The sequence below is a fragment of the Psammomys obesus genome, unplaced genomic scaffold (genome assembly GCF_907164565.1).
Source record: "Psammomys obesus unplaced genomic scaffold, mPsaObe1.curated_primary_1811, whole genome shotgun sequence".
Taxonomy (NCBI): domain Eukaryota; kingdom Metazoa; phylum Chordata; class Mammalia; order Rodentia; family Muridae; genus Psammomys; species Psammomys obesus.
Window position 1 is genome coordinate 3,327,269 of NW_026596085.1, and position 23,055 is coordinate 3,350,323.

The 23,055-nt window shown below is 51.7% G+C and overlaps 1 protein-coding gene and 1 long non-coding RNA gene across 2 annotated transcripts; both read right to left on the bottom strand.

Moving 5' to 3' along the window:
- Positions 1-647: 647 nt before the first annotated feature.
- Positions 648-8,826, bottom strand: Slc48a1 (solute carrier family 48 member 1). The gene is made up of 3 exons (XM_055626849.1): positions 8,584-8,826; positions 2,371-2,538; positions 648-1,811 (listed from the first exon to the last, which is right to left on the bottom strand). Exons 1-3 carry the CDS (start codon positions 8,717-8,719, stop codon positions 1,675-1,677), a joined length of 441 nt encoding a protein of 146 aa, XP_055482824.1. The 5' UTR covers positions 8,720-8,826; the 3' UTR covers positions 648-1,674.
- An 11,179-nt stretch (positions 8,827-20,005) lies between these two features.
- Positions 20,006-21,575, bottom strand: LOC129691046 (uncharacterized). The gene is made up of 3 exons (XR_008722404.1): positions 21,465-21,575; positions 21,194-21,363; positions 20,006-20,435 (listed from the first exon to the last, which is right to left on the bottom strand). It is a non-coding gene; the product is annotated as an uncharacterized LOC129691046 (long non-coding RNA).
- Between the last annotated feature and the right edge of the window lie 1,480 nt (positions 21,576-23,055).

Genomic DNA, 23,055 nt, shown 5'->3' on the forward strand with positions numbered 1-23,055 from the left:
GTGGCTGAGTCCTACAGACCGGTTCTGTGGGATTCAGGGACTTAGTTCGCCAAGAAAGTCGTGAAGCAGGTGCGCCTGGGCTTAAGCACTGTCCAGGAGGCCAGTAAAGTCACTGCCTCCTGTACAGGTAGGAGCGTCTCTCCGTAGACGGCTCCAGAAGTAGACGTGGTGTCTGGCCCTTCCCTGCTCGGAAGCACCATGATGTTTTAAGTTTGTGCCATAAAGGGCGGGTGAGGCAACAGGCCAGGACACGTCGTGCCCAGCGCACGCAGAGGGAGGTGTCAGTTCCTGCCCTTCTGGTTCTGAGTCTGCCTATCCTGGTCACCATGTACCCTGGATCCCCATGCAGCCTGGCTGGGGTAGAAGAAAAGATTCCCTTTCCCATCGACCTTGGCCTGGGACGGGGGGAGGTGGAATCTGTAGGGGATGCTGAGGCTGTGGGCATTTCAGCCTTGGCTGGTACAAGGCTGGGAGAGCAGAGGAGACCTGAGATAGTGGTCTCCCACTAGCTCAAGAGGGACCAGAGATGGGATGGACTACCCATTAGCCCCAAGCTTACGTTAAGGAGATAATCAGATAGCTGGAAACCCCACCTTGCCCACTCTTGCCCCCCCAAGACCCTCGCCCCCAAAGAAACACCCTGAGGCTGATAAAAATGGCCGCTGTATTTCTGCTAAAGTGACAGTGACACGGGTAAGGCAGGACCCAGGTGGGGAAGTAGACGTGCAAAATGACAGCCTAAAAGGCTGGATGTGGCAGCCCCTGCCCTCCCTCTCTGCTTAGGTAAGGCTTTGGGCCCATGTCCACTCAAAAGAGTTTCTTCGGGAGAGAGACGATGAAAAGTCAAAACAGGGGTCTGGTGCAGGGAGAAGGTCCCTGTGGTCAGGGAGGTCTTGTGCATTGGGGGGCAGGTGGAGTACGAAGACCAGGAGTATAGATGGAGAGTTCCCTCTAGCCCCCCAGGTTACCCCCTATCCCAAAGCCCTTCCAGGGCGTGTTTCCTGTGGTCCTCAAGTCTAGCCTCTGGTCTACGTGGTCACGTGTGCGTGTGTGATACACAGGAATGGTTGCCCGGCTCTAGCACCCTCTTGGGAAACAGATTTTGCATGGGGAGGTAGGACGACACACTGGATTCTGCTCAGCTCTGCTGCTTGGGCAAAGAGCCAGTTGTCCATTCCCCAGAGACTCATGAATTTGGCCACCTGACCCTTGAGGACAATAGGGTGGGAGAGCTGGGATGGGATTTGGAGATCTCTACGAGAGATTCCTTACCTGACCCAGCCTTCCCAGGTGCTCCACCCCCAGCTTCAATGAAGTCTGGGGCAACAAGGAAGCCTGTCGTGGCCTCTGCCACTAGCCACAGGTCCAGACCTCACAATCCTGCCCCCTGATGCCTGGAGCTCATTGTAATGACCCTACTTACAAAGATTCCTCAGAGTGCTAAGAAAATAGATCCATTTGGAAAGCTCTAAGCTGCCCTCTAGTCAGGCTAATGGACAGACTGGTAGTACCCTTATGTCTCCCCCAGAAAGGGGACCAGACAGCTTTCTGGGAAAGTGAACTGGCCCTGCTGTATATACTCTGCCAAGGTTCTGGAGGCCCCAGGGACTGGGGCAGGCTCACTTGGTGACAGGTCCTGAGGACCCCCAGGCCGTAGTGACCTCATCCCCGGGGTCAGAAATCGCTGAGGATGCTGATGTCTGCGAAGTCAGCCCGGTAGCGGTGGGCGTAGAGGCTGAGTAGGAAGGCCCACTTGAAGGAGATGAAGCTCCAGACGCAGGAGAGGTAGTAGCTGGTCGGGTCTTTGAGACCTGCAAGGAAGAGGAGGAGCCAGGTGGTCACTTGTGAGATTGGCCCACAGCACCACAGCAGCCACAAGGCCAGGACCAGCCTCCTTCCCGCTCCACAACTCTCCAAGCCTCCTGCTTCTGAATCAAAGCTAGGGAAACCCTGGCAGGTGGTGCAGGCTTAGGGTACCCTTGCAGGTGCAGTCACAAAGCTGGGGGCATGGAAGGAGGTCAGAGTTGGCCAGCAGGTCTGTGCCCACCCACTCAGCTTTGTGTCATGCAACCAGGCCACTCACTCCCAAGCTACAGGGGACAGCCTCGGCTATTTCTTACCACAACCACCAGGGGGTGCTGCCCTCCTGGGGCGAGGCAGAGGTGAAAGGACTCCCCCCCAACTCTGGGTGTTGGCTGCCCCCAACACTTCAGACCAGCCTGGAATCCATATACCCTGAGGAGGTAGGAACAGTAGAGAACCCCAGCAGGAGAGGTCAAGTGATCCATGCAGCCCTTGTAGAAAGTATACTCCCCGGGGCTCCCTACCCCCAGGCCCTCTCCCTTCCTCCTCTCCCTGGAGGCTCCTCACTCTGGTGCTGGGTGATGGCCAACGTCAGGAAGGTGCAGAAGGCGGAGACGGACACGGCCGAGAAGAGGACACCCACGAAGAAGAAGCCCCGCAGCCCCTTGAGCCAGGTCCTCCAGTAATCCTGCATGCACATCACGTGAGTCACCAACACCCACAGAGCCAGGACACCTGTGGGGACAGACTCAGTCAGCAGGGCCTGGCCCACTGCCTGGCCTCTAGCCCGGGGGCCCCACACTAGGGCCCTTGAAGTCCACTAGGCCAGCTCTACCCTGATGATGACACTGTCGTGAGACTGGCCCTCATGACAGTGACGTGCTATCCGTGAGATGTTATGTTACCACTTGAACATAGAAGCATGAGAATGTAGCTGCCCTCCAGAAAGCCAGGCATTAAAGAGATCTGTGGAGAACAAAACCACGCCGGTCTTTGTGATTTGTACTTTCACCAACTTTTCCTTTCTTCTTCCTCCTCCTCTTCTACTTCTTTTGCAAGAAACAAGGGCTGTTTTTTTTTTTTTTGTTTTTTGTTTTCTTTTGGTGTTTTGAGACTGGATTTTTTGTGTGTAGCCTTGGCTGTCCTGGAACTAGCTCTGCAGCCAGGCTGGCCTCAAACTGCCTCTGCCTCCCAAGGGCTGGGATTAAAGGCAGGCACCGCCACATCCAGGTTGAAAATACTGTGTTAGCTAGGTTGTCGTGGCACACACCTTTAATCCCAGCCCTTGGGAGGCCAAGGCACGTGGATCTCTGAGTTGGAGGCCAGCCTGGCCTACAGAGCAAGTTCCAGGACAGCCAGGGCTACACAGAGAGACCCTGTCTGGAAAACAAAACAACAAGAACCACCCAACTATGTTAAATGTTCTCATTTGCAGTATCTAATGGGGCACATGTCCATACACAGAATCCACGTAAACAGGATTTGTTTGACTCTGAGAATTTTACATATAGATTTCCTAGTGTCCATTTCCTTGTGCCACAGAGGTGGCAAAGAATGCCCACTCCCACAGTCCTCCTCTGCCTGGTCCTCAGGACCATACCCTCTGGCTCCTGCAGCTGAGCTCTTTGGCATCAGGGGCTGTTCTGAACTCTGCACTGGTCTTGCAGAAACAGGAAGCCCTGTCATGAGGCCCCCAGGGCCACTTGGCACCCACGTGGCCTACTTGCTTTGGTCTAGGCCTCCTACCATTCTTCCAGTGTATGGCAAAGGGCAGGCTAGCATCCCAAACCCTTCTGGGCATGCCCTCTGGGCCTGGCAGGCACATCTAGGATGCCAGCTGCTCTCAGTCAATACAATAGAATACAATACAACCCCTCAGTGCCAGGCGCTGCCTGCTAGAGCAGTTAAAAAAAAAATGGAACAAATACCAGTGCCGTTGGCAAGGACCTAGAGAAGGCTGTGGGCCCAGGCAAAGGGAGAATGAGGGCAGAAAGACTGCCAGCTGTAAGCTCTCAGGACAGCCATGGATGGGTTGCAGGCAGGCCTTTCAAACTGCTGCATGCAGGAGATGAGAGCCCTTTCAAACCATCAGCTGCATACAGCACAAGTGCTGTGACCTCTCAGAGGGACAGACATCTGTCTGGCTGTGAAGGAGGTTGTATCAGGGATAGAGAGAAGCAAAGGGACCCTTAGACAGCCTCCAGGCATCATATTTCTTAGGCTGGGAAAGGAGTACAGATGTTTTTTAAATTGCTTCTCCTCTTGACATGCCTGAAATGTTTTAAACTTTTTTTTTTTTTAAGTTATGAAGCATGGAGTGGGGGTGGCAAGCAGAGAAATCTAGTTATCACGGGGCTATGATGACTAGCTTAATTATCACAATCAGGGCAAAAACCAAACCGGGATAACACAAACCAGGAAGCTTAGGACAAGGCACTGTTGTGTCCTAGTGCCTTGGTGCTGCCAAATATGAAAAAGGACGAGCCCTGAGGTTCTGCCAGTCTGGACAAGCAAGAAATCCGGGGCTTTTTCTTGGGTGGGAATGAGCCCACCAACCCACCCATCTTACCCTGCTTTCCCCACCTGCTAATCTGACACCCACCCACCCTCCACCATCACCATCCTTTTGGTTCAGCCTGAGCTGGCCCTCAGGCTTCCTCCTTGGAATGGGTTCCCATTATCTCTGAGTTCTGAGTGGGTGAAAACAGGCCTCCATCTCGATCTCAGTAGGAAGCCTCAGGGGCCAGAGGAAGCCCAAATACTAATCTCGGCTTCACCCTTCCTGAGCTGTTTTTTTTCCAGCAACATCCAAGGATGTCTCCTTCAAGTTTCCACCTGCAGAGAGTTGGCTGGTTTCTCTTATTCGGGTGTTGGGGGCACCCCTAAACACAGGGCACTGCAGACACAGCTTGCTTTACCCTAAGGAAATGCACATGGTTTCTTTTCTTTTCTTTCTTTCTTTCCTTCCTTCCTTTCTTTCCTTTTTGTTTTTGTTTTTGAGTTAAGGGTTTCTCTGTGTGGTCCTGGATATCTTGGACTTGCTTTGTACACCAGATTGGCCTCAAACTCACAGAGATCTGCCTGCCGCTGCCTCCTGAGTGCTGGGATTACCGGCGTGCTGCACAATTTCTTAAAGGGCTTTTGTCACTGAGCATTTTGGGGACAATCCAGTTCCTTCCCGTGACTTGTCCTCTCTCCTCTTCTCATGCAGTGGGCGCAGAAACTGAGCGCTGAGCTCCTGTCCCACTTGAAGATTCTGGAAGCCAGCTTAGGAGGGAAAAGACAGTCAGAGCAGCTCCTCTGTGACTAAGCAATTTCGGGGTTAGAAAATGCTGAACTAGGAAGTGTAAAGATGTCTCACACCACCAGCATGACCTAGGGGTTCCCCCAAATGCTCACTCGCCCACCAGTAGCCCAGAAGTGCTGAGCAGGAAGAGAAGGAAGAGGGTGGCTCAAGGGGCTTCCCTTGAACCCGGCTCCAGCCCTGTACTCCGGCCTCCTCTAGGCAAACATGCTAAGGCTGGAGGCCTCCTCCCACCCTGGTCCTCCTTGAAGAGATGCTTCATCCACAAGTGGTCACCGAGGTCCCTTCCTGGTCCCGTCCTATACTCCTGTAGGAAGCAATTCTACCCTGTGTTCCTGTTCCCCTTCCTAGGATACTCAAGGGTCCAGGATGCCTGGTCTAATAACACGGGCAGTATGGACAAGTCCCCAGCCCTACCTGCCTACAGGAGCAAGCTAACCTTAGCTTGGCTCCACTCTACCTACGCTGAGGCTAGACCTGCCTACCCTCTGGGTTCACAGGCTTGGTTAGGGAAAGCACTTCCAGCCACTGGGCTGGATAAGGAGCTAGGAGACAGCCAAGGGAGACTATGGAGTAAATACAGGCATTTGGTATATCACTCAGGACACACCCCAGACCTGTAGCTCTGCTCTGAGGACAAAGGAGACCCAGGGCGGGCAGCCAGAGTCCTCTTGATCAAGGCTCAGCTGTGAAGAATGTGAGGGAACAAGTGCTCCACCTTCCATGGCTCTCTGGACACAGGGCGAGCGTGTTAGCTGGGGCTCTCAGTGGAGAGCCAGAGTGGGGGTCCGATGAGGATGCAGCCTCTCTGGTGAACCCACAGGTTTTTGTTGTTTGTTTGTTTTTGTTTTGTTTTTTGTTTTTTTTGGACTACTGCCTTTTTGCAAAGTCACTTCCTCCCAGATTCCCGCCAGGATAAGCGTGAGTCCTCACCCTAAGTGCTCCAGAAGCCAGCATACCCAACGGCCGCAACTGACCAACACAGCAAGAACCCCACCGAGATGGACCTCAGTGACTCAGCAATTTCTGGGCTGCAAAATGCTGAGTCAGAATCGGAATGCTCAAAAGTCAGAAACCTGCTGACATTCCACCCCAGAAGAGGAAGAAGGGTGACTGGCCTCGGACCCCCTGCTGCAACCCATGCTGGGTGGGGAGAGAGTGGGACTGTGGCCTGGTAACTCTTCACCTACCAGCCACTATCACCAAGCAGTTTTGGCTCCTCCACAACCACCTCTGGTTGCCAAAGTCCAGGCTAGCTGGGAGATTTGCGTTCCTGGTCCAGCTAACTGCTGCCAAGTAAGCGACATCCCTAAAGGCAGCTTCACAGCCAGCCTGCCTCTGGCCAGGCCAGGCCGGCAAGGAAAGAACAGACATAGAATGGGTCAGAGGGAGGGGCTGCCTGGAGTGGGGGCTGGAACCCTTCCTCTGCTGTCTGTTTGTTTGGTGGCTGTTCTGTAGACTAGGCTGGCCTCAAACTCAGAGATCAGCCAGCCTCTGCCTCCAGAGGGCTGGGATTAAAGGCTTGTGCCTCCACCACCTCCAGGCAATAAACTGCTAGACAACAAGGCTGGGGAGAGTAGCACACAGCACTGACCGCCTGGAGAGGAATCAGCCTTGTCCCCCCGAAGAAGGGAAGCTGGAGCCCAGCAGGCACCACTGTGCCTCACACAGGTAGGAATTGATAACCTCCAGTCCCATGTCTTACTCAACACAGTCAGCTGATCCCAGGGAAGCCCTTCCTCCTTCCTGCAACCCGAGAGTTCATCTCAAGCCTCAACATCCAGCCACAGGCCCTGGCAGTGCCCTCCAAACCCTGAAGCAGCTGCGCCAATAGGAAGTGTGGAAGAGGCCAGTAGAGGGGAAAGGCGCTATACACGAACTGGCTAGCAGAGCTGGCTGTCCAGGACGGCCACCATTCAGGCTGGAGAACTCCCAGCTGGGGCGCAAACTGAACGTTCTTGGTGAGCCCAGTGCCTCGCTTGGCATGGCTTAGGTTTAGGAGCCTGGCGTGCCCGCTGATAAGGCAGGAGGCCCACCTGTGGCTCCCTCTCCAGGATGGCTCTCTGTGCAGTCAGTGGCAACATGCATTAGTTTTGTTGTTGTTTTTAGTCTTCCAGACAGGGGTTCTCTGTGTAGCTTTGGCTATTCTGGAACTCACTCTGCAGACCAGGCTGGCCTTGAACTCAGAGATCCACGTGCCTCTGCCTCTCAAGTGCTGGGACTAAAGGCGTGCGCCACCGCCACTCAGTATGAATTAATTCTTTTTAGTTATTCCATTTGTAGATCTTTTGGCCAAAGATTTCAGTCATAGAATAAGATCTTTTTATATCAAAGTGTTATCTTTACACACACTGTCCCCATACAAATTATTTCATGTGTACAATTTAGTTAATTTTTTTCTTCTTCTTCGTCTTCTTTTTTCTGAGACAGTGTTTCTCTGTGTAGCCCTGCTATCCTGATTTGTAGACCAGGCTGGCCTCCAACTCACAGAGATCTACCTGCCCCTGCCTCCCAAATGCTGGGATTATAGGCGTGTGCCACTGAGCCCAGCTCGGGTTAATTTTCTTAGTAAGACTTTTAGTATCTTTAGTATGCTTAATTTGAATCCTTCTGAGTTCTATGGAGATCAGGTCAGCCAGGCTTTCAAGGCTGAGCCACTTTGGGAGCCCATCATGTGGCTGTTGTAATCCCAGACAAATTATTTTTGCACCCTAAGCCTCGATTTTTTTCTAACTGTAAAATGGGCACAATAATGCCTCCTTCAGAGGACAAAAATAAAGATCAGGAAGTAGATTGCTCAGCGCAGCATGAAGTATTAAATTTTGCCAAATAATATATTTGGCCTTCACATGGAGAGATTAAACAGCGCGACCAAGGTACAGGTACAGGGCACTGCTCAACGCTGTGACCCCCTCCTGTTACCTCACTGACTGGCAGATTCACACTGGTTCCAACCACAGCAGGTGGACGCGGGTGCAAAGGAATTGTCCAGTAACAGAGCCTCCAGGACACAGACCTGAGCTGAGGGCCTCTGGGGCTGGGAGGGGCTGGTTGATGGGTTTCCCCACGAACCCCCACTTATTGTAAGAGAGGCGGGAATCCCGCAGGAACAGCGTGTGTGTTGCAGGACCGAGGGTGGCCAGGGGGGTGGGCGCGCAGAGGACGCTGTAGTGGCCACTGGGTGGAAGGTACATCAACAGGGTGCTAGGACGCGACAACCCCGGAGCGGCGGAGCTGTACGAACGAACGACAGAGCCGAGCTGTCGGCAGGCTCCCTAGGTCGGGCCGCGTTCGTTGGGCATCGGGTCCCAGAGGCCCTGGCAATGCCCAGCAACCCGGGCCTGCACTGCCACTGCCCTCTTCGAGGTAAACAACCTTCCCGCCCCGAGGCAGCGCCGCTTCAGCCGCCGTGCTCAGCAGCTGACAGCGTCCCCCTCCCCGCGCGCCCCGATCGCCCCGCGATCCCCCCGGGATACCTGCGAGACCCCCCATTGCCGCAGTGCCCGGCTGGCGGTAGACCAGCGTCCAGACGAAGAAGATGGAGAAGCCGGACACCGAACCGAAGCCGGAGTAGGCGGCGCGGAGGCCGAGCTGCCGCCGGGACGGGGCCATGGGGGCAGCGGAGGAGCAGCGCCGCCGACTCGCAGGTGCAGGGCCCGAGCTGGAGCCCCAGCCCCAGCCCGAGCCGGAGCCTGAGCCGCTGGCGCCCGGTGCTCCGCCCCCAGCCCGCCCCCGATGCCGGCGGCACAGCGCCCTCCCCGGCCGGAGGCCGCTTGGGACGCACACGTGACCCGGACAACCGCGGCTTTGCCTAGGCCGGCGACCCCTGGTGGAACTGCAGGGTTCTGAGCTCATCCCCAGACTCCGTCCAGCTACCTGGCGGTCCTTGGCGAGCCTGGAAATAGGTCTTTACCCGAGCCAGCTGCAAGGATTACTCTTGGCTGTCTTGGAATTCCATATGTAGACCAGGCTGGCTTGGGACTCGTGGAGACCCACCTGGCTCTTCCTCCTGAGTTCCGGGATTAAATTTTGAATAAAGAAACTCAAACGCACATGAAATTTCTAATTAAGATGATAGAAACATCTAGGTGTGGTCCAGAGCTAGGGAAAAACATAAACTGGGCATGATGGCACACACCTGTAATCCTGGCACTTGGGAAGTGGCTAAGGCACACAGAGACTGTTTTGGGACACACACACACACAACCTGGGGAACTGCTTTGGTTCCCCTAGTCCTCCAAAATTAAATAAGAAAAAAAAATGAAAATCTAAAATAATACAACATACAATCAATTAATATATTAATTCTTTCTACCAGCCAGAGCCAAGTACTGGTGGTGCATGCCTTTAATCCCAGCACTCACTAGGCAGAGGCAGGTGGATCGCTGTGAGTTCCAGGCCAGCCAGGGCTACACAGAGAAACCCTGTCTCCAAAAACAAAATAAAGAAAAAGATTCTTTCCACCCATATTCCCAACCACTGGGTTCCCTCTCAAGAGTTATACGCATCACACAAGTTCGCCCCGCACCCCACACAACCTTCCAGCCTCCAACACCTTCTTCTCACTGGCTGCTTCCCTCTCATTTTCACTATCCTCACCCCACAATTCCTTTCGAGCTTGTCCCAGCCTCTGCAGTGTATCCACGGCAGAACTGTGCTGTGTTCCCACTCGCTCAGCTCCATAAGTCTGAAGGGCTGACAAGGGAAGTCAAAGCAGAAGCCGGCTTCTGCACTCCAGGACCCAGAGTCCTGTGGCAGAGCCAGCCACACCCCCATTGGCCACAGCGTAAGTAACGTGTATTCCTTGCACTCCTTTCCTCTCGCCGGGGCAACAACTGCTACAAATGTAATGGTCTGAAGCAACAGAAATGTATCATAGTCCAAGAGTCAAGCTTTCGGATCCAAATAGAAGCGTCCTTGCACTAAAAAGCGAGGGGACTCCAGGGCTGCCTCTGCAGGGAGGCTGTAGGAGCAGCTGTTTGCTACAGCTTCCAGACAGGCTGAGACCCCTCCAGGCCCATTCCTCCCTCTTTCTCCCATAAGGAGCACAGTAATCCAGGATAACCGCCCCCACACACACCACCTCAAGATCCTCAACTCCCTTCTGTCAGCAAAACTCATCAAGTAGGGCACTCGGAGCTTGCAGGGGCTCAAGATGTAGACATCTTGAAGTCTGTTGCTCTGCCCGACTCACCCTTCTAGAATATCAGCTCCGGGAGCATCGAGGGTGCCGGTTTCACCAACACCTAGGTGTTCCTGACACCTAGCCGAGTGTCAGGAACCCAAGCCCCCTTAGGAAACGTCTCTCGGACAGATGGCTGTGAATGACTGAGGCAAGCATTAAATACCAACCAAGGATGACACAAGCTGTCTAAGGGGTGTAGAGCAGTTACCTGACCTTGAAATAATCTGAGGGGAGTGGAACATCTTTACAAATATCCGTATTAATCCTGGGGCCACTCTTGCTTTTTCAAATTTTAATGTTGAAGTGGTTTTTGTGTGTTTTGGTTGGTTGGTTTGGGTTCCTTTTGAATTTTGAGACCAGGTCTCGCCGGGCAGTTGAGGCTGGGATGGCAATGCTTTGTAGCTGAGGCTGGCTTCAAAGTCAAGATCCTCCGGCCTTGACGGGGCTAGAGAACCACCACACCTGGCTTGGAGTGTACTTTTAACAGGGATGATTCTGATGTACAAGTTCATTCCAGCCATCTTTGGGTGGCATGTGGAGATTGAAGTGCCAGTCATCCCAGGAAAAGAACCTTGAAGTCCGGAGCACTGCCGTAGATAGCCTCAGGGCAAATACCCTAGGCATTAGAAGCAATATGCTTGAAGACAGACCTAAGGGACTCATGCATGGTAGAATGTTCTGGAACTGGTGACAAATTTTTTTTTGTTTTTAAGCTGCACTGTTGGATTTGAGAGGGAGTGGTGGGTTTTGAGCTTGGAAGGACTATACTGCAGGACCTTGCAGCTCCTACCTCCCTCTTCCCCACAGCCCAGAGTGACTGTGTTCTAGACATATCCCCTGGCGGTGTTGTGATGGGGGTGGCACTGCCTGGGGAAATCAAGAAGCACAGAGATCAGGGGACATGTCCTTCCCACTTCAGCACAATGCTTACTGTGTCTGTAAAATGGAGACAGCCACCTTCCTCACTTCAAAGAATTCTGAGGAGCAGTTGGACGCTTGGCCGACTTCCTGGCACACCATGAGTTCTCAGTAAAAGCCAGAAAGTGTAATTAGTGGTAACTGAATGCCGCCCTTGCAAGGGCTGGATCAGGCGGAGACTGAAGGGAAAGAGGGACCTGATTCTAGAGATATTTAAGTCGTTTTAACCTAAAAAGTCAGGTGTTCTTGCATTCACATGGTGGATGGAAAAGAAGAGCACATAAGGCCTGGAGCATGTTGAGTAGCTTGTGGGGGGAATGGGGTTGTGCAGGAAAATGACAAGGATGATGATGTACAAACCTCCTAGGGCCCCAACAATACAAAGGAGACAAGGCTTGGCTGAAATGTACGTGTATACAGGAAAACGTGGGGAAAGCAGGGAGCTGTTTAAAGGGCTGGAGACTCCGGTAGAGTCACACCTCACAGGTCACAGGCCAACCTCCTAACAACTCAAGGCTACCTAAAATAAACTTTCAGCCATACAGATAACAGTCTCTATCTGTGCTATGCAATGTGGGCCCTAGTCACACATGGCCTTTGCATGATGGGTATATGGCTAGTTTGGTCACTGAGCTGAGTTTTTACTTATGTCTAATTTTAATTAAAATAGCTGCATATGGCTAAGTGATCACAATTTTGGACAGCACAGCTTGAAACCCTCAGGACCCCTGTTGCTCCATGCATCTAGAGGGAATGATGACCCGTCCCAGGCCTGTCATAAACACTCAGAGGTTAAGGAGCTCAATACAGTAATGCAGCAAGTTATTAATGCTATGGCAGAACTGTCTATTGTCAATATTAAAAAAGGCCACATGACACGAGCCATATGTGACTTGAAGAGATAAGTTAGACTGTCATATCTAGATTATAAAATTTTTTTAGATTTAATTTATTTATTATTTATACATTATTCTGCCTGCATTGTGTGCCTGCACACTAGAAGAGGGCACCAGATCTTACTATAGATGGTAGTGAGCCACCATGCAGTTGCTGAGAATTGAACTCAGGACCTTTAGGAAGAACAGACAGTGCTCATAACCCCTGAGCCATCTCTCCAGCCCCCCAAAAAACTTGTTGTGGAGGAAAAATACTTGCATGGCTATTTCTAGTGTTGTGCTGGCTAGTTTTACGTCAACTTGGCACAGCTAGAGGGACACTCAGTTGAGAAAATGTTTCTGAAAGATACAGCTGGGTAGTGGTGGCACACACCTTTAATCCCAGCAATCAGGAAGCAGAGGCAGGCAGCTCTCCAAGTTCAAGGCCAGCCTTGTGTACAGATCGAGATCCAGGACTACACCAAGAAACCCTGTCTTGGAAAAAGAAAAGATCCAGGTGTAGGGCATTTTCTTGATTAGTGATTGATGACCGAGGACCCAGCCCATTGTGGGTGGGGCCGAACTTGGACTGGTGGTTCTGGGTTCTGTAAGAAATCAGTCTGAGCCATGAGGAGCAAGCCAGGCCCTGGGTGGCACTTAGAGTCCTGTTCCTGTGGATCAAGATGTGGAGCTCAGCTCTATCTCCAGCACTGTGTCTACCTGCATGCCGCCATGTTTCCCGCTATGATGATAATGGACTGAACCTCTGAACCTGTAAACCAGCCCTAATTAAATGTTTTCCTTTATAAATAAAGGCAATCATTGCAGCTGGCTTGGGTAAAGGCATATCTCCAGGCCCACTGAGGCTCTTCTATCCTGACCTTCTGGGAAGATGCACCTGAGTTGAATCAATGCCATGGATTCTTGAGCAATGACTCGCAGGCAGAAACAGCCCACGCCTTTTCTAGGTAAGACTCATAATAAAAATCTCCTATATGTCCTGAATTCTCTCCTTCTATTGAAAGACCAAAGAATTAAAAACTAGTTTTTTGGGTTATTGAATTAAAATTTAAAGCATAATCTGAACTAAGGCCAGACAGGTAGAGACATGTCCAGCCACCTGGGGGGAGGAACCAGCCGTACTGCATTCTTTTCCTGCCCACTAGAGATATAGTTGCTAGGAACCATCCCAGATGGCCCCCCTCCCCTGGGACAGCCAAACAAGGGAAGCCAGGCTGTAAATGGTTTGGGGGGCCCCCCTACAGCCAATCAGATCAAAATACAACATCCTCTTTTGTGTTTCAACCAATAGACACTTGCCAGGCAGAAATTCCCCTGCTTTAGGCATGCTTGAAGGGACTGGAATCTTTAAATCAACCACCTACCCTGAGCACGAGACACTCTACTCTCAGCAGCTGTGGTGGTGAGAGTGTGAGCCCAAGCTATAGCTTGTAATAAAAAGATCTTCATGTGTTTTGCAATGGACTCGAATCCTGATGGTGTCTTGGGGGTGTCTCACGATCTAGGCATAACATCATTGTGCTGTGTGTTGAAAGATCCTGTAGGTCAGGAATAAATGAATGGGGCAAAGGCAGCCAGTCCCTCTGCCTCCCCAGGTCTTCACTGGACCCTAATGATGAGTGTGTGGTGCATCCTTTTGGGTTGCGCCCCTGAGATCTGGGGGTTGCTTTTAACACCGGCCTTACCATCGTTCCACTTGAGGCCATCTAAAGAACACTTGTCTTGACCACTAGTCTCTAAAGTCACTTTTGAACTTTTGCACTAATATTAGTAACTCCCTTTTGCAGACATCCTGCCTCCTAAGAAATTCCTTCCTCCCCCCTCCCTGAAAGGCACGTTCCAGACATTTTTCTTCCTCCACAGTGCTAGGGCTACACCCACTGAGCTATCTTCCAGGCAACTGAGTTAACTGATCTTATAAGGGCTTCCTCTCCCTGATTCCTCTCAGAGGAACCTCTGATGTTCCCTGAGGGACATTCTAGTTTCCTGAGGCCCCACAACTAAATCTAGGTGTTACTCACCAGGCTCCCTTCTCCCCCGCCCCCTCGTGTGGTCTAGCTGAATCTAGTAAATCCAGCAAATCCGATTGAATCTACCCTGTCCTCTGCATCTCTATGCCACCGTCATCACCACCTTCCGAAGCCTCCTAACGGACCCCAGTTTGCTCATTTCCTTCAACTTCTGTTTCTGCCCAGCAGCTCAATATGGCAATCACAGCTTCAATCTTTGCATAGCTTGTTTGTGAATTGACTAACACTTTGCCAGCTCCTGCCAGCCCCACTTTCTTACTGAGGTTTCTTAAATGTGTCATTTGTTCCTAGCCTGGAGCCTTTGTGCTGTGTGTCCAGAAAGCTCTTTGAATGCTCCTAAGATTGGTTTGCCATTGTTCTGAAGAACCAGCCTGCCTCCATCACAGGCTAAAGCCATCTTACAGTAAATATAAACTAGGTTCATTCCTGCTTATGATTAAACCTCTGTTTCTCAAGGATTGGGCTATACCCCACCTATAACTTTAATTACAAATGGTTCTGTACTGTCTGTCCCAGGAATGGCAATTATTTCTTTGTTTCAAAAAGTTGTTTATAACCATCTTGCAAACCTCTCTTTGTTTCGAAAGGTTGTCTGACCGCCTATTGTAGAAGGAATATCTTGTGTATTGTATGTATGTAGCACGTGTCAATAATGAATCTCATGGCCTATAGCTGAGGCAGGAAATAAGAGGTGGGACATTCACCAGGCAGAAAGGATTCTGGGATAGAGCCAGGTGTAGGAAGATTCAACTGTGGAGATGTGAGGTGGATGGACACATGGTACCTGAGCTCCAGTAACCAGCCACGTGACAGAATGTAGATTAGAATAAGTGAATTATTTTAAGTTATAACTAGTCAGAGAAGAGCCTAGCTATATGGCCCAGGTATTTGCATAATATTTAGTGAGTTTCATGAGTCTTTATTCCAGGAGCCTGGGCTCGGGAGGAAGAGCCACCTACTACAACCTATGACTCCCTTGTAGTGGAAGTTTTGGTTATGTTTTATAAATATGTTTTTGTTGTAATCCCAAGTGTGGGCTGTAGGAATCCACAGCTTTGTGAGAAGGCACATGATCCTTGTCAGCTTAGAAACTGCCTCATGCATGGGGCATTGGTTTTTTTGCCAGCTGAAAAAAAACATCCTGGTGCTGACTCTGAGAAGATATAAATAGGAGGCCAGAGAGAAAGAGTGCTTTGATTTGAGATGCTCCTAGAGAGAAATGTTTGGAGAACACTGAAAGGAGGTTGCTGCTGTTGCTGCTGCTGCTGGTGGTTCTTGTTGCTGCTTTTGCTATTGCTGGATTGCTGCTGCATTCGCCACTGCTGCTGGTTTGCTGGACTGCTGTATATCCTGATGACAAAGAGTAGAATCACCATCCATCCCCGAAACTACATCTGAAGGGGTTTGCATCCCCTGTCCCTACTAACCTTTTTCTCTTCTACCTAGGGTTGAGGGGTTGGAAGGGTGGTAGAGGCTTAAGGAACCACAAATAAAGTAGAGATTTTTTGAAAAATCAAAGCCTACACTACCTTGTTATGACTACCTGTTGTTATGACTACCTTGCTGTGTCCACCTTGCAACTTTTGTTGTGCTTTTGTTTCAGGAGGGACTACCTTGTTATGTTTATGATTCTGACCCTGTAACCTCACAAATTCTGCCCACCAAATCCCCCATTTGGAAACCCTCCTACCCCTGTTCTATGAAAGCCTTGTCATCCTCACATCCAATGCTGACCTCTTTGAACTCTGCCTTAAGAGGAGACAGCCCACATAAGTGAATAAAAAAGCTTGCTTTAATTAATTGCTTACTTTAATTAATATGGCCATGATGGGTTGGTGCTTTTTCTCCTCCCATCTTTGGGATCAGCTCAAATGTTCCTCCTTCAAAAAGGCTACTTATGACCTTTATGTCTAAAATAGGATACCTACATAATACTTTCACTCTATCAAGTTCTTTCTACACAGCCCAACCATCACATCCAAAAGCAGTGGCCACTAACCAAGGCCTTAGTGTGGAGATCAGAGAACAGAATTGGTGCTCTACCACGTGGGTCCTAGGGATTGAACTTTGGTCATCAGGCATGGCAGCGAGCATCTTTAATTGCTAAGCTGACTTTCCCTGTTTTACTAGTGAAAGCCGTACATCCCAGGAAGCCCTTCAGTCAAGAGCAGCAGTTTTCACCCTGTGGGTAGTGACCCTTTTGGGAGGAGGGGTCAAATGACCTTTTCACAAGGGGGGGGGGCTAAGACCATTGGAAAACACAGATATTTACATTACAATTCATAACAGTAGCAAAATTACGGTTATGAAGTAGCAACCAAAATAATTTTATGGTTGAGGTTCTCCCCAGAGGACTCTTGGGATAGTGTGCGGTATGGTGAGTGCCAGGCACAGGGCAGGGAATATGGGGCTCTGAGGGAATCCCAACATGGGTAGGAAACTTGCAGGGAAACAGCATGAGGAACTGTATTAAAGGGTCACAGCATTAAGAAGGTTCAGAACCGCAGGTCTAGAGCAAGACCTAGCGGTTAGTCCTCCTGTTTCCCAGGTAGAAACTCAGCAAGAATTCAGGGAAGAAAGGCTAGCTCTCCATACAGAATTAATCCATCCAGGCTCTAGGGGGCGACCTTCCGCAGCCTTGCACCTTCACACGCAGCTAAGCAGGTCCGCTAAAACTCTGTAGACTTCTTAAATCAGATGTGAGATCATAGATCCCTCTGCCCAGGCCTCACCTCCTCACCCTATCCTCCCCTAGCCCTGAGAAGTTCAGAACTGAAGCCCTTGATTATGGCAGCTCATCTGTACCCGACTCAAGGGAGGGGACCCTGGTTTTCTCTCTCTGCTTCTATAGCTCCACCTTCCTCCCAGGCCAGAGAGCCTAGAAGGGGGGCTGCAGGAGTCTGGCGATGAGGAGGCCCCAGTCACTGAGCACACCAGCTCTGAGTCTCCGGAAGGTCCCAGACTCAGGCTATCTTGGCTCCAGGATGATGTCCCCCAGGCCCTCTGCCCCAGCACAGGATCTTAGGGCTGTGAAGTAGAAGAGCTTGGAGTCTCCCCACTTCTCGGCATGCAGAGCCTCGAGCAGTGGTTTCTCACCTTCCGTGGTGCTGCATGCCACCCTTTAATAGAGTCCCTCATGTTTTGGTGACACGTAAAATTCTACTGATGCTATGTCACTGCAATTCTGCTACTGTTATGAATCGTAACGTAAACACCTGTGCTTTCAGATGCTCTTAGAAGACTCCTGCCAAAGGATCATTAGATACTCTCACGGGGTCGAGACCTGCAGGGTGAGGAACTCTGGCCTAGAGGTTCTTTCAGAGGACAAATGATGAGTGTAAAGATGCCAGGCAGAAGTCACCAGCCTTTTGACAGCAGCTGAAGGGCACCGGAGGAAACGGGATGGTGTTATTACCACTGTAACAGCCCAGGAAGTGCAGTGTGAGGCCCCAGCCACAGGACAAGTCCCAATATCTCCTCCCCCTTCCCTTAGGCATAAGGAACAGAGTGCAGGTAAATCCTGTGTTTACCTCAGCGTGGACTATGGCAGCCTGGGGCCTATGGGGCTGATTCACTTGGGTGAGTCCCAGGAGGCTGATGCGGGCAAAGGAAGAGCCAGGCTGAGGCTGTGAGGAGGTAGGGCAGCCAATAAAGCCTGGCACAAGAAATGATGAAGGACTCACACGGAGACTGGAATTTGGGATGGGTGCGGTGCATGAGTAACTCCCCTGGAGGCTTCCTCCAGAGTGGGCAGATCCCTGCCCAAAGGCTGAGAAAAGGACGAGACATCTGTCAGACTCTTGCTTCTTCCAGAGCAGGTACCCAAAAACGGGACCTGTGGGAGGTCTGGGTCGCCATACCTGATGACCCCTTCTGGAGGAGGAAGGGACACGCCAGCAATGAGGGGAAGCGGTAGAAGCAGGGTTGGGCCATGAACTGGGTGGAAAAAGGCACTGAAAACGAGACCCGCGGGGGAGCCAGGAAAAGAATAGTAGAATATGGAAAGGGGTACCTCATTGGGCCCTCTCACCTCAGGGCAAACCCCCCTCCCTGCAAGCTTCTTTGAGCATGGGAGAAACACAGCCTGAATGAAGGAGAGCCAACGGAGTGGGCAAGAGGTTTAGAGGGGCCACCCCATATGCCAGTTCCTGCAATGACTACTGATGCTCTTCCCAGGGGATTCTTGAGATAGTGTGCAGTATGGCAAGTACCAGGCGTGGGGCAGGGAATATGGGCTCTGGGGTAAAGCAGCTGGGCAGTGGCTGTATTTTGTAATGGCTCCCAGGCCTATTAGGACGAGTCCATGAAGGCTGGAAGAGTCTGGGTCTGGGCGGTCAAGGAGATCGTGCCAGAATTCTGGCCACTCCCACAGCATGTCTGCTTGAAGCTTATGGATGACCCGCCCCTTCCCCTGAAGGTCAAAAACCCTGAGGAAGAGGAGGAGGAAACTGAGCACTCCCTGCAGTCCCAAGGTTAGAAGGCTGAATAGCTGAGGCTGCCCTTCATGCCCAGGCAGAGCCACCCGTGGAGGTCTCGCAGTTGAAACTATAGACTTTCCTTTGGCTGTCTGCTTGCTTCCCTGACGTCCATCTTTGCACCTCCCCTGGTCTCCGACCAGGGCCTCTCTGAAGGGAGGAAACAGGCAGGGGATCTGGTGCCAGGAAGTCTTGGACTGTGCAACTTCCTCTCTGGCGTTTCCTGAGGGGGACTGGGGGCAGGATTGGGACAGATCTGAGGCTGGAAAGAGATCTATTCCTGGCCTGAATGCCAGGTTGCCACCATTCCCCTTTCCCTCCTCTTCCAACCCCAGCCAATACTCTGGAGACAACTGGATTAACCCAGCAGGCAGGCCTGGGTACCTCATGGATACCTCAAGAGTCCTATCTGACAGGACTTCTGTCCTGGGCTCCTGAAGTCACCCACTTGACAGTTTCCAAAACCAGGGGGCCAGGGAGGGCTGGACAGAGGTCAAACGCTGAGCATATGTGAGGATGGGAACACTTGAGTCACTGGTTGAGGAAGTCTGGAGACACTGGCAGAGGGACCCTGGGAGGAGGGGTTGGTCAGCAGGTGGCCAGCTGTGGTGGGAGTGGGAGCAGGATTAGCTGAGGGAGGTACAAGGTAGTGGAGGGAGGGGGAAAGAGAGCCTAAGGGAAAGTGTGTACAACTGGAGTAGCCATTTCTGAGCATGGGTCAACATCAAATACAATGTCTTCAGGACACTTCTCTCTCTCTTTCTTGCTCGCTCACTCACACACTCTCACGTGTGTGTGCTTGTGTGTGTGTCCCTTTCTCCCTCTCCCCTCCTCCTTGAGCAGCAGAAACAGGAAGTAGGAAGCAGTGGCCACCTTCTGCATATTCCTGTAACATGAAGTCTTCTGAGTCGCTGAGCTGCTCTTCACTCCAGGGCATCTCCAGACTCAGACTCAGTCTTCTGTGTACCTCCCTTCTCCCACCAACTCTGTCCTCAGGTCTTTTCAGTCACCCACCAGGATCTTGAGAGAACCTGCCAGAAGCATGTCTGTACTCACACTCCAGCCAATTCCCTGCTGGTCCCCAGACCTGCCTGTAAATTCTGCTCACCCATTTCCCCACCCTAGAGGAGGCAGGAACCAGCTCTCTTCTGCTCATATCTTTGTCCAAAGTGGCCCGTGAGTGGCTGGCTCTGACCTGTTAGTCCTTGGAAGGCTTGGCTCAGTGCCCACCAACATTCCAGCTCCCTGCCTCTGCCCCCACCCCAGGAATGGGCAGGAGAGGAGATGAGTAAATGAACTGGAACCACTCCTGGGAGAAGGAGCCCAGGAAAAAAGTTAGAGGACTTCACAGAGCCAGGAGGCAAACTCCAGATAAGGGGAGAAGGAGGAGGGGGGACTGGGCTCTTGCTTTAATCTTTCCCCACGGTTGCTTAGCCATAGCCAAGGTAGATGTCCAGGGACCCCGGGAGAGAGCTGGCATCAAGCCTTAACTTCTGTAGCATGTTATTTAGGGCCAGTCTCCAAGCTGCCTCTTTCCCGCAGTCCCACTGAAGGCCAAAAGTTAACAACTTCTTTCAACCTCAATGGCCAACCTCACAATGGCTAACCCTTGTGAGTGACGTCTGCAGCACAGGCTAAGAAAGGAGGGAGTAAGGAAGAACTGATGAAGGGAACACCTTGAAAGCAAACTGACAGAACCAGCCCTTCCCACTGCCCCACAGCTGCAGAATGGAGGCCGGCGGTGGCATCATCTGCTTTCCAGAGTTCCCCTTGACTGCGTCTCTGTCTGTAATCACGGGGCATCTATTTACGCCATGTGCTTTGCTGGAGAGGGAGAACAATCAGATTAGCCTGTGAGGGCGATGAAAAGATAGCCCCGCTGCACTTTATGTTCCCAAAGCCTCGCTCTCGCTCTCTCTCTCTTTCTCCCTCCCTCCCTCCCCCCCCCCCCCCCTCTCTCTTTGAAGCAGGGTGTCTGGTAGCCCAGGCTGGCCTTGAACTTGCTACACAGCTGAAGACAACTTTGGATCTTTCATGGCCTTGTCTCCACGTCCCCAGTGCTGGGACTGTAGGCCTGTACTACAGCTCATTTACTCTGGTACTGCGGATGGAGTCCAGAGCTCTGTGCCTGCGGGACAAGCACTCTATCAATCGAGCTACCTTACCAGCCCCTTCCCAGAGCTGGAGAGTGGCATCTGCTGCTCAGTTTTACAGCACAGTTCCTGGTAAAGATGCTGAGGGACTACACTGGGGCATGAAGGGAGGCAGAGGTAGCAATCAGGGATGGGAGAGGTGGCTGAGGAGTTCCCATCCGTGAAGATAGGAACATGGACTGTCATTACATGTCCATGGATGGCTCTCCCATGTGCTGTCAGTGTGACCTTGGGCAGGTGACTTTCATCTCTCTGTGCTCCAGTTCCCCCACTTGCAAAATATAAGCCTCGAGGAAAAGAAAATGGTACTTATGAGCTGGCTGACAGTAAGGTGAGTAGGCTGCCCATGGTGAGTGCTATGAGACCACCACTGGGTTGTGGCGAGTGTGCTGGGTGCCAGACCAGCTGTGGGAAAAGGGAACTAGCTACCTTGCAGGCTTCTTGCTTAGACAATGGCAGGGCTCCAGGAGCAGAGAGAGGCAAAGCAGGAGGAGGAGCCCCCTGGGGCAGGAAAGGAGGTTTGGACACGTGGAGTTTTAAGGCTCCAGTAGAAATCCAGGAAGCCAAGGGCTCAGGGTGTGCAGAGTCAGCCAAGAGGCCTACGTGGAAGAAACACAGTCCAGAGTCAAAGCCGTATTCTCTGAAACCCTCCTCACCTGTCCTACATCCCTGCTCTGTCCCCAGGAGGGCAACCATTTACCTGAAGAGAATAGAGGGCTCTAGGGGCCTGTGTTCTGGCAGAAGCTCACTGAAGCTGCCTATGTCAGGTGGATTTGAGGTGCCTCTCATATCACCTGTTCCTCTCTGACTGCCAGAACCAAATACCCAGGGCTGGTGATATAGCTCCTGATGTAGGCTTCTCCTCTTTGTAGGAGCTGTCCCGATGTTTTTAAGGTGGGGCTGCAGAACGGTAGAGCACAGAGTGAGTCAGTGACCCTTTGGGTAGAGTCACTCATTGCTCTACTACTCATGTGTTGGGAGATACTGGATGAATTATTTAACATCTTGGAGCCTCAGCTTCCCCATCTGAAAAACAGGATAAAGATAATGCCATTTCACAGGGTCGTTGCGACAATTAAGGAGTGTATATGAAGTGTTAAGAATAGGGGCTAGAGTGCATGCTAACTATAATTACTATTTATGTCTAAGACGTGTACCAGGCATGTAGTGACATCTGGGGAGGACGGATGCTGCAACAGGACATGACATGATGGATGTCTTCTTCAGACATCCCTCCCCATCCCCTGACCCTCCAGGCCTCAGCCTCAATGGAACATCCAATGAGCAGTCAATGCACAGGCTAGAATCCTGAGAAGACCGACTGCACAGGCAGGAGACCAGGACCCTGACTGCCCTCTCAGAAAGGACATCTAATCCTCTCGGTGGCTCGGGCCACTGGTGATTAGGTGAGCACAAAAACCAACACTGTAGGGTCCCAGGACAGAGAGGATGAGGGCAGGACGGGCCTGGGAGGTTTCAGACACTCATTGTTGCCCATGTGAATAGCTTTTCTTCTGGTGCTTCCTGTGTATTGACCTCAATTAAGGAATTGAGCCATGACGAACAAAAGCAACTTGAGGAAGGGCTTATACAGTTTGAAGGTACCATCAAGGAGAGGGCACAGCGGTGGCGACAGGAACGCTAGGCAGCTGGCCACACTGAGAAGGACGAATGGGGGTGCTCAGCAACCGTTTCATTCATGAAGAGACTCTGGCCTGTGGGGATGGTGCAAGCCATCATCCAGGGTGCGTCTTATCTCTAAAAACACCTCAGGGGTGCCCAGACATTCTCCTACTCTAAATCCTGTCAAATGGATAATGAGTATTAACTGTCATACCCTTCCTGGCCCTGGCTGCCACACACACACACCCTCCCTTCTTCTGTCTTTGTTTCTTCTCTAGGCACTGCAATCTAAAGAATAGCTACAGTGCAGACAGAGCATCTGCTGGGTGTCCTGGGGGTGAGGGACAGCCAGACAGCGTGGGTAGGACTGTGGCTGGACAGGAATCAGGGCCAGGCACATGGTTAGAACAACAGGTAAACGGATGCCCTGCCTCATCTCACAGCATCATTCCCATCTGCCCTGCGGGGGGTGGGGGGCAGCAGGAATAGGAAATGTGCCCCCCCCCTTCTCCATTCTTAGTTTCAGGAAGCTCTTTTGCAAGACCCTCTAGGCCGGATCCAGCATGCTGAGTGCTGCTACCACTCCACCCGAGAACTCCAACTCTTTCCCCCAAGGACACCCCGAGACTACCCATTTCCTACCCTTGTAGGCCAACCATCCAGGCTAT